At 29.7% G+C, this 15,739-nt stretch overlaps 1 protein-coding gene across 2 annotated transcripts in view; it reads right to left on the bottom strand.

The window, feature by feature from the left end:
* LOC103580580 (homeotic protein Sex combs reduced) overlaps positions 1-15,739 on the bottom strand; it is a 127,820-nt gene that overhangs the window by 27,940 nt on the left and 84,141 nt on the right. The window contains exon 1 of one of the 2 annotated variants that reach the window (XM_008562388.2): positions 11,736-13,384. The exons of the other annotated variant lie outside the window; for it this stretch is intronic. Coding sequence (XP_008560610.1) covers positions 11,736-12,540 — 805 coding nt within the window. The 5' untranslated portion in view covers positions 12,541-13,384. Of the gene's footprint in view, positions 1-11,735; positions 13,385-15,739 lie in introns of those variants that run through there. 2 annotated transcript variants of the gene reach the window in all.

Here is a 15,739-nt window from a genome sequence, read left to right as displayed (position 1 = left end):
CTTAAATTTTATGTTAAAACCGAAAAACTCTTTTGTTGTGAACCTCGAGAATTCCCCACTCCTTAGCTCGCCGAGCTCGTAAATTTTAAAAGCTGAGGGTGATCCTTTTTGCCTCCTCGGGGGGTTTATAAACCGAAAGGCGACTGAAAAAGCATCAAAGATCAAGAATCCCCATGGCGCATCTTGGCATATACAGCGCAGCAACAGGCGGCCTACTTCGAATCCCCGTGAGCACATGTACTACCACCATCCGTCGACGTGATCCTAGATATGCGCATTCGATGTGAATAACCACACTTACGATGGCAATTTATGTTCAAATGAACGATTTGTATATTTAACCAGGGCACGTGCAAGAAAATTTACCCATTAAATAAATTATATCTCAAATAAAATATTTTCTCTATTATTTTTTTGTCAATTGATTGAATGGCTTTACTTTAATAACTTTTTTTTTTCATGATCATTAGAAAATAATTTCAAATCATTTTATAAGTGGCAGTACAAAGGAGAACCAGAAATATATGGCAAATTTTATTACACAAAATAAACAATAGGAATTTTCTCGTTTACTGAAAATGATTAGCTCAATCGATTATGAGTTTATCTTGAATTCTTTTAGATTCTCTTTGTATGTACGATCAGATATGATTAATGATTATAGTCATTTGAAATAATCAATTACCTTAATTGAAAGATTTATGGTTCTTTCACTATAATTTTTGTTGTTCGATGAAAAATGCTATACACTCAGAGAAATTTTAAATTGCAGTAACAAAACACGTCTATTAAAAGCGTTTAGTTGAGACGCTTACACGTGCATTTAACATTGCATGTCAAATATTGAATTTACATTTCTCTAAGATACATATTGAATACATATATGCACACAAAAAAAAATTCAACTTAAATCGAGAATTTTCTGTTTTTCGAAATTGAAGTCTTGTTTCAAGCCGTCTTGTGTTCTTAATGCGAAAAACTGTTTGCTTGTATTAAAAACGAGAAAATTCTTCATTTAATCATTTGAATCATAGTTGAAGAAAATTTATTCCTTACTTAAAAATTATAATGATTTGAACGAGATTATTTTATTCTTTGACCAATTGCGCGGTATTCTTGTCCCTAGTATTTCATTTCTTGGTTTGAGACACTAGCGACTTGTTTCAAGACAGTATATCATCATACTGATGCATGTACACGAAGAGAAAAATATTGTCATAGTGAGTATACGTATCGCTATTTTGGCTATACACTGTAAAAACGTCTTATTTAATGATCTTGGCTTCGTTCCTGAAAACGCTTGTCTTCAAAAATATTTTCATGACTCAAGATAACTTTTTTTTCTGTGTACTTATCCTAAACCAAATACATATTATTGTTTTAATGATACTGTAGACAGTTTAATGAACATACGAGTATCCTTAAGTAAGGTAACCGAATCGTTATTCTAGTGATTCCTTACGAAAAAAATATATACACAGATATATCCCGGCAAATCTGCATGTATGCGACATATATAAAAATATACATCTCACATATGCAGATTTGCTCAGATATATATTTTTTTCATATGGGATACGTCATTTGAAGATACATTAGACAGTCTTTCTGACAATATTTTTCTCTCCGTGTACTTTATTTTTTTAAAAAAAATAATGACGTCAAGATTACTCAATAATTTGACATTTCAATTAAATTTTTAAAAATCACTGACTTTGGACGAGATCGAACTCACGTCCTTTGGATTAGAAATCTCGTTTGTTGTCCATTAGACTGACATACGTACGATATATTAAAACCTAAAATTTAAACTATAAACACTATAACAATGGTATAGAGTTCTCTCTATTCTTCATAGTTTGAGCAATCACAAGGGGGTTTTAAAAATCAAGAGACTGATTTTCTTGAACTGAGTTCTTACCATTTTTTAAGTCGGTAATACAGTTAAAGCAAGAATTTGCGGTTATCTGAGCAGGAATTTTTTTTTTTCTCATAAAATGTGTTTTTTTTTTTTTTTTTTTTTTTTTTTTTTTTTTTTTATTTCTTTTCATTTCATCATGCAATATATTTCTCGCGCCGGGAAATCCTTTTTTTCCGTGTATCTCAGCACCTCAACTAAACGCTTACATTAAAGTGTTATTATAGTTACTGCAACTCGAAATTTCTCTCAGTGTATGAAATGTCAAGAAATCTTTTATACGATAAATATTGAATACGAAAGTTTTTAAGTATAAACATCATTAAAAATTTGAAAAAACGTCATATATACATACGATGTGTATGTAAATAACTTGGGCATGGTAGAAAAATAAAGCGAATCGTAATACTATTGTATGCTTAATATATTCGTCAAAATTAACCGTCGCTTTGTGGAGGTACGTACAGAACGAATTCTAATTTTAGAATTAATTAATATATAAATATACTTATATGTAATTACAAGATGATCAGTTGATTTTTCATATATATTTATAATCATTCCTAATGTTATCCATAATTTTAAAGTATATAACTAAATTTTGGTTAAATATATTAATCTGAATACACAGAAAAAAAAATACTTGAGTGAAAGTAAATATTCTTGATTCAAGAAAATTTTTTGGAAAACATCACTTTTTTGGATAACGTAGGATTCTCCTCCGAAAGTTTATCTTGCAGCAAAAATTATTTTCTTGGCTCAAGAAATTTGTTTTTTGTAACAAAAATTTCCGTTATTAATTCATAATGCCAAAAATTTTTTGTGCCGAGAAACCCTTTTTTTTGTGTACCAAAATTAGATGAGAAATAATAATTTTTCTAATTTGTCCTTCAAGATTTCGCTTGAACAAATTAATCAATTTAAACAGTTTCCACGATAATTAATGACGGACAATGAGACTAACATTCAATTGAATTTCAAAAGAAACCAATTTAGTAGTTTTCAAGTGATTAACCGAACAAAAAAAAACGACTCTAATTTTTTTTTTTCCTAAAAATCCAATAAATTATAATTATTGAATTGATGTCAACATTGAAAGAGAAAAATCTTAATCAATTGATCGAACAATTCAAATCAATCGAAAACTATTAGACATTAAAGTTTTCAACGTGGACATCTGTTTATGAAATACAATTCGAAAAAACAAACTACACCTAATAATTCTTATTTATTTATAAATCTTCAATTTTTATAGCGGAAAGTTAACAAATCTATTCACAGTGATGTTTGGTTGTTAGTCACATTCTTCGCTTAGGTCATAAGTTTTCTATAAATAGACTTATTTTTCATGGTGGAACTTAACACGTAGTTTCGTCGTGGGTCGAGACTATGTTACATATCTTTAATTACTATATATATTGAAACATAATAAAAAATATTTTAAACCAACTTGCAAGCGTTACTTCTATACAACCGTTGTTCTGCTGCTACAATATTTATGCTTAGTATATCAGCATTAAAGAGTGCCATTGAAAAAGTAAGCAATAAATTCCACAGTTGAAGATGTCAATTTTCATTGTTTGACATTATTACAAAATTTTAATTCAACGTCGGATTTGTCATCTTATATTATTTATGCTATCAGAATTTTTAATTGAAATTGATTGGATCTAATCACATTTTTTTTTTCTTGTAGACAGTATTTGAGACCGATTGACTGATTACACTGTAAAAAGAGCGGTGTTAAAAATGGACTCAATTTAACACCACGTGGTATTAAAATGAAATAACGTTGGTGTATAGGCAGTGTGATTTAACGGTGTTAAAAACCAGTGTTGAATCGTTGCTAAAAAAATTTCACGTATTGAAATTAGAAATAAAAAATGTATTCCGTGGAGAAAATTTCAATTTTGCTATGCACTGATTTAAATAATTTATGGTATGAGTAATTTATTTAAAAATCACACAATCTTACACCCACTATTTTGATCACCAATAATTTAATGAATTAATTAAAATACTGTTTAGCTGTAGTGATAAAGTAAGTAAAAATATTCACAAAGTAAAATACTTTTAACACCACTTCCGTAACACACTTAAACTTATCCCGGGTTTTTTTTAACGTGTAGTTAAGAAACTTCGAAAAAAATTTGAATTTTAAAAAACAATGCGTTAAACAGTTTTCTAATTGTTTCAACAAAAATCAGGAAATAAATTTATTTATAATGTGAAAAAAAAATTTCATCAATTCAATCAAGTTTGTAAGCCGTTTTAAAATGAGCCAATTCTTTAATGCTTTGGAATGAATATTTAATAAAAACTGATCTATTTTTGGTTAGCAGTATTAGATATATTTGTTGCTAAAGATGAAAAATAAGATATTTTTAAACTTGACAAGCTCAGAAATATCAAGTCTTAATAAACAAAATAAATCTTATGAATAAGCTCTTTAAGCTGAAGAACATTCCGAAGTAGCTCTGCAATCTCTTAAACAAAATTGACATGCATTTTTTCATAATAATTAAATCTAAATACTCTTAGTACCATGTACTTAAATTAAGATTGGATATGATAGATAAAATGCTTCCATGCAGTCGGAAAAAAAGTTTTTAATGAATCGTTTTAAGTAATAGTATGTATCTAATAATAATTATACATATGATATTATAGTATATTACGAAATCTAATAAATGCTTTAACAACTATTTTTTATAGAGTAGGATTTCCGTTTTTGGCCATTTTAAGGACAGTTTTGGGCATTTAGAAATTTAAAATAAAATATTTTGTGAAGTACACAATGATATAATTAATTTTTTAAATGTATTCGAAGCATCTTTTAGCACACTATTACAATGAAATTTTTTTTTGATACGTTTTCATTAGTTGAAATAAAGTATTACATGTCCAAAAATGGAGCGGTGGTCACAAATGGTACTTCTATCTTATTTAAATTCTAATTCACTTTATTTACACTGTAAAAAATTGGGAGTGAATATGGATTTTATTTCGATACGAATTTACTCGAAGTTCCGGAGTTTTAAAAAAAAAAATCACATCGCATATGGAGTAAGTAGGAATATTTTCTTATGAGTGGAATGATTTTGGAGTGAAACGGATTTTATTTCAATCTGCAGTCACTCCAGTTCGAAAATTTAACACTTATATGAATTTCTATCTAATAGAAGTAAATTTTCTGAGAAATATAATTATTTTGATAGATAGTTGATTATGATGTTAATAATTGAACATATCTTATGTTTTTAATTTATAAAATATTTTAGAGACTCGCTAAATTATAATTTCATACAATGCAATGCGTAGTTTTTATGGAAATATTTTATATTTCAGTACAATATAAATAATAATAATAATAATAATAATAATAATAATAATAATAATTTTACGAGTTCAATCAAATGTAATTTAAATTCGATTAGTATTATTTGAGGCTCATTGAGGCCTTTTGAGCATCATTTGAGGCTCTATGAGCATTATTTGAGGCTCAAAATGCTTTTTTAGCTAAGTGAGGCTTGATTGAGGCTTACTTGGGTTTGATGAGGCTAGATTGAGGTTCGATGAAGCTAGATATTATGACCTGGGATGTGTCACATGATAGTTTGTGACTCAAGGAAATTATATCAACATTGGCTAATGGGAACTCTATTTCTTTAACTTCATAAGCGTGATAATTTTCATTACCAACTGCTTAAAATTTTTTAAAATTATTTCACGTGAATATATATAAAGGAAGTCCATAATTATTTCCGTAAATATGTATGTCAAAATATAAAAAAATTTAATCTCCACTATGCATCAGAGTATTTTATTTGGCAATTTTCATTACGATTTTTAACAGTATATATTTATTTTGATTCAATGGAAATGTGTTTACACAATTTATTGTTTTACTGTACCCATAAATAATTGATTTAATAAATTTTATCATATTTATTTTATGAATAATTAATATCAATTGTTTAATTATGTATTTATTAGTCAGGATATTATTGATGAATAATTTTCAAAAAACAATTCTTATTTCAGCTGAAAATATACAAGACTTTAAAAGTTAGTCGATGACCTCCAAATTTTGTCAGGCATTTAAAACCCATGTAATTGCTGACAAATTATAGACCGAAAATTTTTGCATATCTTGTATTGTCAGTTTTTCTAACTGATTCACGAACGAAAGGATATCGTGTATAGTTAGACAGTGTCCTTGAAAGCCCATTCGAAAGGGTACGTATAAATCAGGTAATTTTTTAAAATGAATGTATACGATACCGATGCCCTTGAAATTTTTCGAGTACGCAAATATAAATCTTCTATTTTAGAATATTTTTAACTTTAGCACCTTATTGTCGTAATTCTCAAGAAAGTTAAGCATTCAAGTTATGAAATAGAAAACACCACTTTGAACATTTTATTTTAAAATCTCAGCAATTCCGTCAACTCTGCATGATGAAAGAAAGAAAAGAATGAAAGCAAAACTAATCGTTCGTCAGTTATTGTCCAAAGTTAGAATGGAAATAATACTATGATTCTTAAATAAAACAGACGTAATTTTTTTTTTTTCATTATTTAAACATAAAAAATTCGAGTACACGAAATTCTATAAAAATTAGTTATCTATTATGAAGCAAAGAACTAATGACTATACTACTCAGAAGGTAATTTAGTTATTGTAGATATCAAGCATTTAAAAGTCAAATCGCAAACAATAAAGTATTACTGAGAGTACGAAGGCTATCTTGGTTTGGTTACGAGCGATGATGAAGAAGGGAAAAGTTAACCGCTACCCCTCTCCTTGTCTCACAATACGACCTGATTTATGGCCTGAACACACATATATAGAGTTACACACGATATCATAATACCATTAATTCTTCGTCAAATTCCCCGCTGACTGAATCATACCGGTCCAGCGCAGTAAATCACGTTAGGACTAATGCACATGCCGGCCGCGTGCAGATCGGATTGAATGAAACGAGAAGTGTTTCTTGTCTTCTTATCTGTTTAAATAAGTAAGAGAGGGCACAAGAGGCAGGTGAATTCGGTATATGAAAATTATCCGTCGGTCATGAGAGTTTGATTATCTGTACTAAATTACAATTAAAAAAAAAAAAATAAATATACTGCTAATAATGTTTTTTACTACGATGTGCATTATTTCTTATTTCCGGGTTGAAATATTAGATCTGTTTCGAAATAAATGATAAATTTAAAAAATTTTTTTTAATTTAGGTTCTTCAGTCGTTTTTATTTTACATAAGAATTTAATCGGTTTTTGCCTGTACTATTCGTATTATATTTAGTCTGTTTTTAATCGCTTTTAGATCAAAAACAGACTTTTTTGTTAAAATTATTAGTCTGTGTTCATTTGTTTTTAAGACAAAAATAGACTTTTCATTACAGTGTTCTTTAGTTTACTTTCAATTGCCTTTAGATAAAAAACAGGACTTTTTACAATATGAGTATAGTTATAGGAGAGGGAGGAGCAAAACGGGGTACTTAAGGAAATACCAAGTTTTCGAGGGCTCAAATACACTAAATTCTTTTTTTTTAATGATATTCAAAGTGAATAGAAAAAATTTTCAGTTACTGTTAAAAAAAAAATTTGTCATTTTTGCGGGCAAAATGGGGTACCCCCTAAAAAGGATAAAAAAGAAAATTTCTGGATTTTAAATGAATTTGATTAAGTTAAACTTTTTTGTAAGTGATTTACGTAAAGAAATATCATATTTTGCATGATTATTGGATATAAAAAAATAAAAACAAATTTTGAATTGTTTTTATTATAAAACGAAATTCATTTATATTTTTCAACTGATAATTGATTTTTGAAAAAGTTTGACAAAAAACATTCAAAATAACGCTTAATTATATTTAAAAAAGTTATTTTGAAATTATTAAAAACCATTTAAAATAAAAATTTTTTTTTTTTTTATAAAATTTTGGAGGTCCGCCGCTTTGCCCCTCCCCCTCTCCTCTAATAATCTAGATTTATAAATTAATGTTAATTTTCTTAATGTTTAAAACCTGCTAATACACTTTCATAATAAGATGTCACAAGAATTTTGATAGTTTCCAATGCCAAAATATTTTTCGATTTTATGCAGTAAACAAGAAAAATTTCGTGACATGTTAAATGTAATTTTATTACTTTCATTTAATATCATAAATATTTAGTCCAGACAACTAAAAAATGAAGCTGTAAAACTATTATCATCAACTGCCGATATTTTTAAACAATAGACACTAAGTAAATCGTAAATAAAATATAATCAATTCTGGAACTATGAATATTGTTTACAAATGTTGTCTATTAAATAAAAATATTACAAGTTCATAATTTAATCTAGTTTTTCCTTGAAAATTTTCAGAATTAAAATTTTTCAAAATTTAAGAATTAATCAAGTTTTGTCTGCCTGTAACGCGATTGTTTTTAAAATAACAGATCAAAAACTGCTTAAAATTGTTAAACAAAATAAAAAACAGATCAACTGGTTCACATACAGACCATTAGTCCGAATGTAGTCTAGTTAGACTGAAATTGGATCCAATTTTCCGACCCGGGTTGTGTTATTATAATGACACATTAATCCAATAAAAGAAAAAAATGTACATTTTCAAGAAATAGTACTTGATGTAAGTATTTTAGTTACTTATAAGTAGTGACAAGCAATTATTATCTTCAATTAAGTAAAATAATTACTTTATTGAAAAAATTTATTTAATTGCTTAATACCAAGCAAAAAGTTTTATTGTGTCAAAAAAATATTATTAGACATGACTTGTTTTTATCGAATATTATTCAGATTAGTTTTGTACCAGAACAAACATTTTCTTTATAAATAAATAATGTTACCCTACGTAAGATTCGAAGAGTAATTTTACTCTCATTCGTTGAATTGAAAAATAATTTTTTCGTTGATGGAATTTTCTTTCGTTTTTTTATTATGTGTAGTACTTATTTATTATCTATTATCTATTTTAGAGGGATCTCTAATCTAATCCTGCTATATTTCTCCCCATATTTGCTTCAATGTTACTTACATATCTCATTCCCTTTTCTTGCTACGATTAAAAATTTAAATTTTTTATTATAATAAAGTGATTATTCTGTATCTTTTTTTTTTCTCGATATTATCAAATATTTTATATTTATATTATAAGTGGATATATAGTTTATGATATCTAGTTAAATAATTACATTACATATTATACACTTGTTCTTATACATATAAACTACTTACGTATATTGTTTTGATGTATAATAGTGAGAAAAAAATATATTGAATATTAATGAACGTACGTTCATATTCTAAAAATAAAAAACTCTCATCTTGGATAATTATATATATATATGTATTTCTATCTAGAGTATACATGAAGATTTATTAATAATTAACGATCTGATTCAATATAAATTTTTATATCTCTAAATCAAAGTTGTTATACAATATATTTTTAAAAATTGCAAATACTTAAAATTAAAAAAAAAATAACAGTTTGTGACTTAGTGAAATTATATCAATGATGGAAAATAGAAAATCTATTTCTTTAACTTCATAAGCATGAAAGCTTTCATTATCAAGTGCTTATAATTTTTAAGTATTATATCTCATAAATATATGTAAAGAGAGCTTGTAATTATTTGCGTACTCAATATAAATGTCAAAATATAAAAGACCTAATTTCACTATGCATCAGTATTTTACTCGGCAAATTTTATGACTATTTTAATCTGCGGAGTTTTTTTACAATTAATATTTTCCAAAACTCTACTTCGGAGCGAAATTCACTGCGAGGGGATTAAATAAATAAAAAATCATCTACTCCGTATTCACTTCACAAATTTTTTTCAGCGTATTCTTCATAATTATAAAAATTTTAATTATTTATTATTATTACAAGAAATTTTATAAAAATATTCAGATCATGAATTAATGAATATTGAATCTAATTAATTCTAGAATTTATTCACAACAACAATTTTTCACAAAGTATGTCTACTCTAACCAATCGCTTAAAAGATCAACAATCATAATAAAAAACAAAAAAAAAACACAAAAATCGATTTGTTGAAAACATTTCATGATGAGTTTAATTAACTTGAATAATTAGTTGTAATAAGTATATATCAAGAGATAAAAAATAGAAATGCTAAGCAACACTTCAAAAGCTGAGTCTCTAATTTATTTCTAACCAATTGGTTGGAGCCTAATTTTATGATGTTACACAAGGATTAATACGATTTCAAGGGTCTTTGTAGCATCTATATCATCTCTTTTCATGATAACTTCCTCATAAATATTACGATCAAACAAATAATTTAAGGATGCATAAATTTTTGACACATTAAAGCTAAATATTTCAACTGTGTTATTTATTGTTTCGCGTTCATAAAATTTTTTCGTAACTCATAACAGGTTTCCGAAACTGTAATGTATCGTCAACACTTAAATACCCAAACTAAAAATATTTCTTTATCAATATTTACATCTCAAAATGAATTTTTAGTGGAAACATAAAAATGTTAGTAATCTAAAAGTTCGAAAAAATAATTTTTCAAACTGAGTGTGTTTTATAATACTGAAGAAAATATTTATAATCATGTAAAAAACCGATGAACGTTCAAATAATTTATGAAACGATTCCTATTGTGGTCATATTGTTAAACAGTGTAGTGATAAAGTTATCAATTCTTAGTAAATGAATATTCACGTCATAAAACGTGTTATATATTATAAGCGAGTAAAAGATAATAGTCGAAAAAAAATTATATCGCTTTTGTTTAAAAAAAAAAAAAAAACATAAAGAGTGTTTATTGTTTGATTTATTTTTATTTTGAGTTATGAATCAATCGCAATCCTAATGAAAACCCAAGAATGGCAACCTCTCACGAGATCTCTGACCTTTCACTCGCATTGCTTCAAAAGGCGATAATAGCCTCTGGACCCTTCTATCAACTCTACCATTCTGTTAAGTCGTAATATTCTTTTTAACTATTCCACAGAACACCTCTTAAGTTTGTTCCATCTTATCAATGGCCATATTAAAACATCGTTTCAAAAAAGTTCATAACAGTGAGCTTCAAAATTTGAGACAATTCTGAATTTTGAGTTGATTATTTCTGGAACTTCAGAAAAATTCAGGAAAAATTTCAATTTCTAGATATCGTTCTTTAAATGTTTTTACCACAAGTCAAAAAACGTACATAATTGTTTTTAAAGTTTTTTTTTTTACTGTTCTTATAACCATAAAAATTTTCAAGTCAAAGTATTTTTGCTTCAAAAATTTAGAAAAATATTCCTGAAAACTACTCAGCTGAAATTTTTTAACTCCACGGAAAAAATATAGTTTCCAATATCAGCAGTCTCTTTATTTCGAAACTGTAGAAATTACATAATTTCTGAAACGTAGTTATTATTACAGCTTTAAATAAGACTTTTTTGAATCCTCGGTAGCGTTTCATTCATAATAAAGCTTCATTGAACTAAAACTGCATTGGAAACTGTAAAGTATGGTATCTATAATAGTAATATTTTTATTACAAGAAGTACTCAATTATTACAGTACAAACTATTAATACTTTGTTTTTAAACATGGGCTTTGTTTTGCACTGAAAACTGTAATTTTTCCACTGCTCTTTTTTTCATGTAGAATGTTTTAAAAGTTCAAAAGATGATCTACTCAAAGTTCAGAATTGTCTCAAATTAGGAAATTCATAGTTATGAACCTTTTTGGAACGAATTTTACACGAGTGTTGTTAAAATCGCTTAACAGATGAGAATACATAAAATTTTCTACTCACTTTGTCCAATGTGAACCCTTTTCATCCACGGATATATTTGAGGAGGATTACTATTACTGGAATTGGCTTTATTAGATGAATTATTTCCAGTGCTGGAAGTACTAGATGTGGAAGAAGCTGGTGATGACGCCGAAGATGCTGTCGTTAGAGATGTGCTACCTTCAGCAACAGCTCTGGAACTTCCACTAGGTGGTGATGATGCAGATGCCGCAACTGACGGTCTCACCGAACTCCCAGATGGTGATGTAATTGTAGTACTAGATTTACTAGTACCAGCTAGTGGCGTCGGACTATTTCGCGATGTTGATGTCGTGAGATCCTGAGGAGAAGCTACGCTTGTCGAAGAAGTTGAATCGGCGTACTTACAACTTGATGTTGAAGGTGCTGATGAAGGTGTCACGCCTTGTAAAAGCGGTGCAGTAGGGTCTGATAGAATTTGGGACTGAGAATGATGCTGTGAGTGATGCTGTGATTGTTGAGCGTGCATGGTATGTTGAGAAGCTGTTGCATTTAACCTCGGTTGAGGTTGTAATTGGGTGTAGTCAATCATCCCCGTTGGTGCTGGGTGCTGCAGTCCTGATGCTGGTGTTGCATAAGGATGTTGAGGATAGTGCTGTTGTGGTGAATAGCATGGAGTTGGATAACCAGTTGTTGCTGCATTAGGATTATAGTAATCATTACCGGCGGGAGATGCAGCTTGTAGAGCCTCACTTGGAGAATTAGGTGATGGACGTGGCTGCTGTTGTTGGGGTTGTTGCCCTCCATAACAGGCTGCTAAAGAATTTACAAACTGATAGGAACTCATTGTTGGTTGAATAAGTCAACTCCTAGCACTTTTGATTTCGTTGGAAAAAAAATAATAACGTGCGATATCATGCAAATGTTTCGCAACAACGTCACTTGGATTATTCACAGCATTTGCACTTTTATGTTAATCATAAATTATTTTTACTTCAAACAATCAACTGATCATTTTGCTAAATAATTACTAAAAATAACGCTTGAGTAGCAACATGTCACTTACGTTTCAACACGTTTAATTATTATTTATACAATTTTTTATAGCTATTTAAAGGTCTTTTATCATTTACAAGTTATCATATAACCAAATGAATGATTTATCACCACAATAATGATTCGATAATGAACGATGGGGAGGATCACACTAACTAATAGAGAGGTAAGCAACCGCCACAAGAGCCGAGTTACTTTACGAGCGCCACGTGGGTCGGGACTATAAAACTGTCTTCCGCTTCTTTACGACCTTACCGGGCACAATTACCCACGGGGAACTCGCGAGACCTGACACGTTATTGTTACTACTGCCTGGCGTGAACGCGGGCTGTGCTCCATTGAGAAATATATGAAAGATCACCCTCATTTGACGGTTCTCTGTTTATAATACTCTTATTTTTTTTTCTTAAATTACATTGTTATGATTATCACAAGTAATAATAACTATTTAAAACTAAACAATACTAAATCAAATTTTGATTTCACTACACGACCGCGTTTTTATTTTTGAAGTGTTTTTAAAAAATAGCGGGCACTTCCGTAAGACATTGAAGTTTGATCAACACTACAGTTTGTTTCGAGACCAAGTGACGGTGTACAATTTAAGACTGGCTCGAGTTACCGTCTCACTTTAAGTGTAGCACCACACGCCTTCGGGTACAGTAAGAAAATAGAGGTATAGAGGCTGCTGCCGAGACAAGCCTGCCCATGTGCTGCCTCTCTCGTGCAGTTGCGTGCGCGGAGGGAGGTGGTATCGTACTGAACCGCGATCCTCGTAGTCGGTGCGGTAGCTGTCACGTGCCCGCGCTGCGTGTCAGGAGAACGGACCAATCCCCGTCGTTCGTCAAACCTTGATTGGTCTCTCTCTTTCTCTGTCTAGTGAATTTCCATCTTTCTCTTATACTACTAACGCCGTCGGCGTACCAAATTCTTTAACCCTGTTTTCTCGATCACCAGCATTACCCGTCACACAGACTACGAGCAAGCAGGAGAATGAAAAGAGCCAGCGATAAAGAGAGAAAGTTAATAAGTAAAGGGGATGAAGAATTTGAGGAATAGAGGGATGTTTTACTGACAGAGTGGTGGGGGAGCTGAGACAGAGAAACAAAATAAAGTCCATCAAGGGGGGCTATGGTGTATATACTTTGGAGCTCGTGGTATCAACCAGCAGAGAGGGGTTTCTTTTCTGCATTTTCTCTCTTTGTCATACCTCTCTCCCCTTAATATATACATATATTTCGCTTTTTCGTCTTTCCTTCAACATATTCTCTGGCCTTTTCGACGTCACCAAGGAGTGAGCAGTTCTCCCGTCGCTGTTATTTAACGTGGGGCAATGTGCGCGCACGCGTGTCTCCTTATTTATTTTTTCTGTGAACCCCCGCGTACCACTCGTTCAAGAGTAATCAAAAGAACTAGTTAAATCATGAATAGATTGATAAGGATACATAATCAAGATTGGCCGCTTCAAGAAAAACGATTATTTCTTAATCTCCTTGCAACTTTATTTTATATTATTGCCATATACATGCAAATGCCGCTTATGTTTTAATAGACATTCTAGTAATTATTTTATGTAATAACATTGGCCTATTTTATTAAAAAACAACAGATAAACAGGTTTCACAATGGTAACAAACCAAAGCTATACGGAAAAAGGAGATAAAAGAAGAGAAAAAGAAATAAATAAAATAAGAAGCAAAGGGAAAAAAGAAAGGAAGCACATAAGTCAGCCAGGCGGTCGCGGCTGACAGTTTTATGAGAGTTTGATAGCCTCTTGGTTATTCCTTCCCTCTTTTTCTATCTCCTTTTCTTTCTCATAAGCGAATAGATACTAGAAGAGTGAGATGAAAACAATGCAACAGAGAAAGTGAAAAGGGAAGAAGATTCTATCCGTAATCCGTAATCGCAAATGAGTGAGCAAAAGAGAAACGTCCTCTACGTATACTACTACTTCTTATTGTTCCATAAATTTAAACCTGTTGCCCCGACTTCAGTGGAGAATAGGCAGTTGTGAATAGGTGAGCAAAAATAATGAGTACATATGACTGTATGAAAGACTATGTAGATATGCTAATAGAGTATATGTAGACTATGGGATCAAAATAAATAGTAGAAACACTAAAGTTTTTAAATCATGCTCAGAAAAAAAGGATTTCTTGATGCAAGAACATTTTTACTCGACCGAAGAAAATTTTTACTTGTTCTAAGAAATTTTTTGCAATAAGAATTGGAAACGACAATTTTCTTGTGGCGAAAAAAAAATTTCTTGGGATAAGAAACAATTTTCGGAATAAGAAATAATTTTCTTGAAGTAAAAAAAAAATTTTTTTCTGTGTATCATGCGAATTAACTATTTTTTAAATTTGACAACATTAATTAACCAATTCATAGTTAATAAGGGTGAAAATTTGTTTAAACCATCATTTAAAAAAGCTTTATGAATTTCAAAGTCAATGAAGGCGTCAATAGAAAGGCGTTTAAGGGGGCGGGGCACAGATAACTTTTGCAAAATATGTTTCTGTTAATTAAAAAAGTGTTGTTCATTTCTTGTAAATTAATTAATAGTACTTTTATTTATTGCTGACAATATATCTTAGTAAATTTTTTTTTTATTTATTTTAAGATGTAATTTTCATTATTTTGCTAACGATAATCCATCAATCCAAATTCAATGAATGATGTAAAAAAATAATCATATGCAAAAATTAAATTCACCAAAAAATAGAAATTTTTTACTTTTATCAAATAACATATGATTAATTGATAAGTATTGAGAAATAAATGAGCAATAACACAACGGCTCACAAGATGTGGTAAGTGCGGTTGTCCTGTTAAAATATAACGCGCCCGCCTCCGATTTCCCTCTCTCTGTAATATGACCCCACTACTATTGAGTTTACCCTTTCTCTTAACGACTTAAAGAGCTCAGTACAAATCTGGCGATCTTTTACATTTCAAGTCAAGGTGTTTAGTGCTAGCGAGCTCACTGA

This window comes from Microplitis demolitor, chromosome 3 (genome assembly GCF_026212275.2).
Source record: "Microplitis demolitor isolate Queensland-Clemson2020A chromosome 3, iyMicDemo2.1a, whole genome shotgun sequence".
In the NCBI taxonomy this organism is placed as follows: domain Eukaryota; kingdom Metazoa; phylum Arthropoda; class Insecta; order Hymenoptera; family Braconidae; genus Microplitis; species Microplitis demolitor.
Note: the sequence above shows the minus strand (reverse complement) of the source record. Positions and strands in the feature narration are given on the sequence as shown.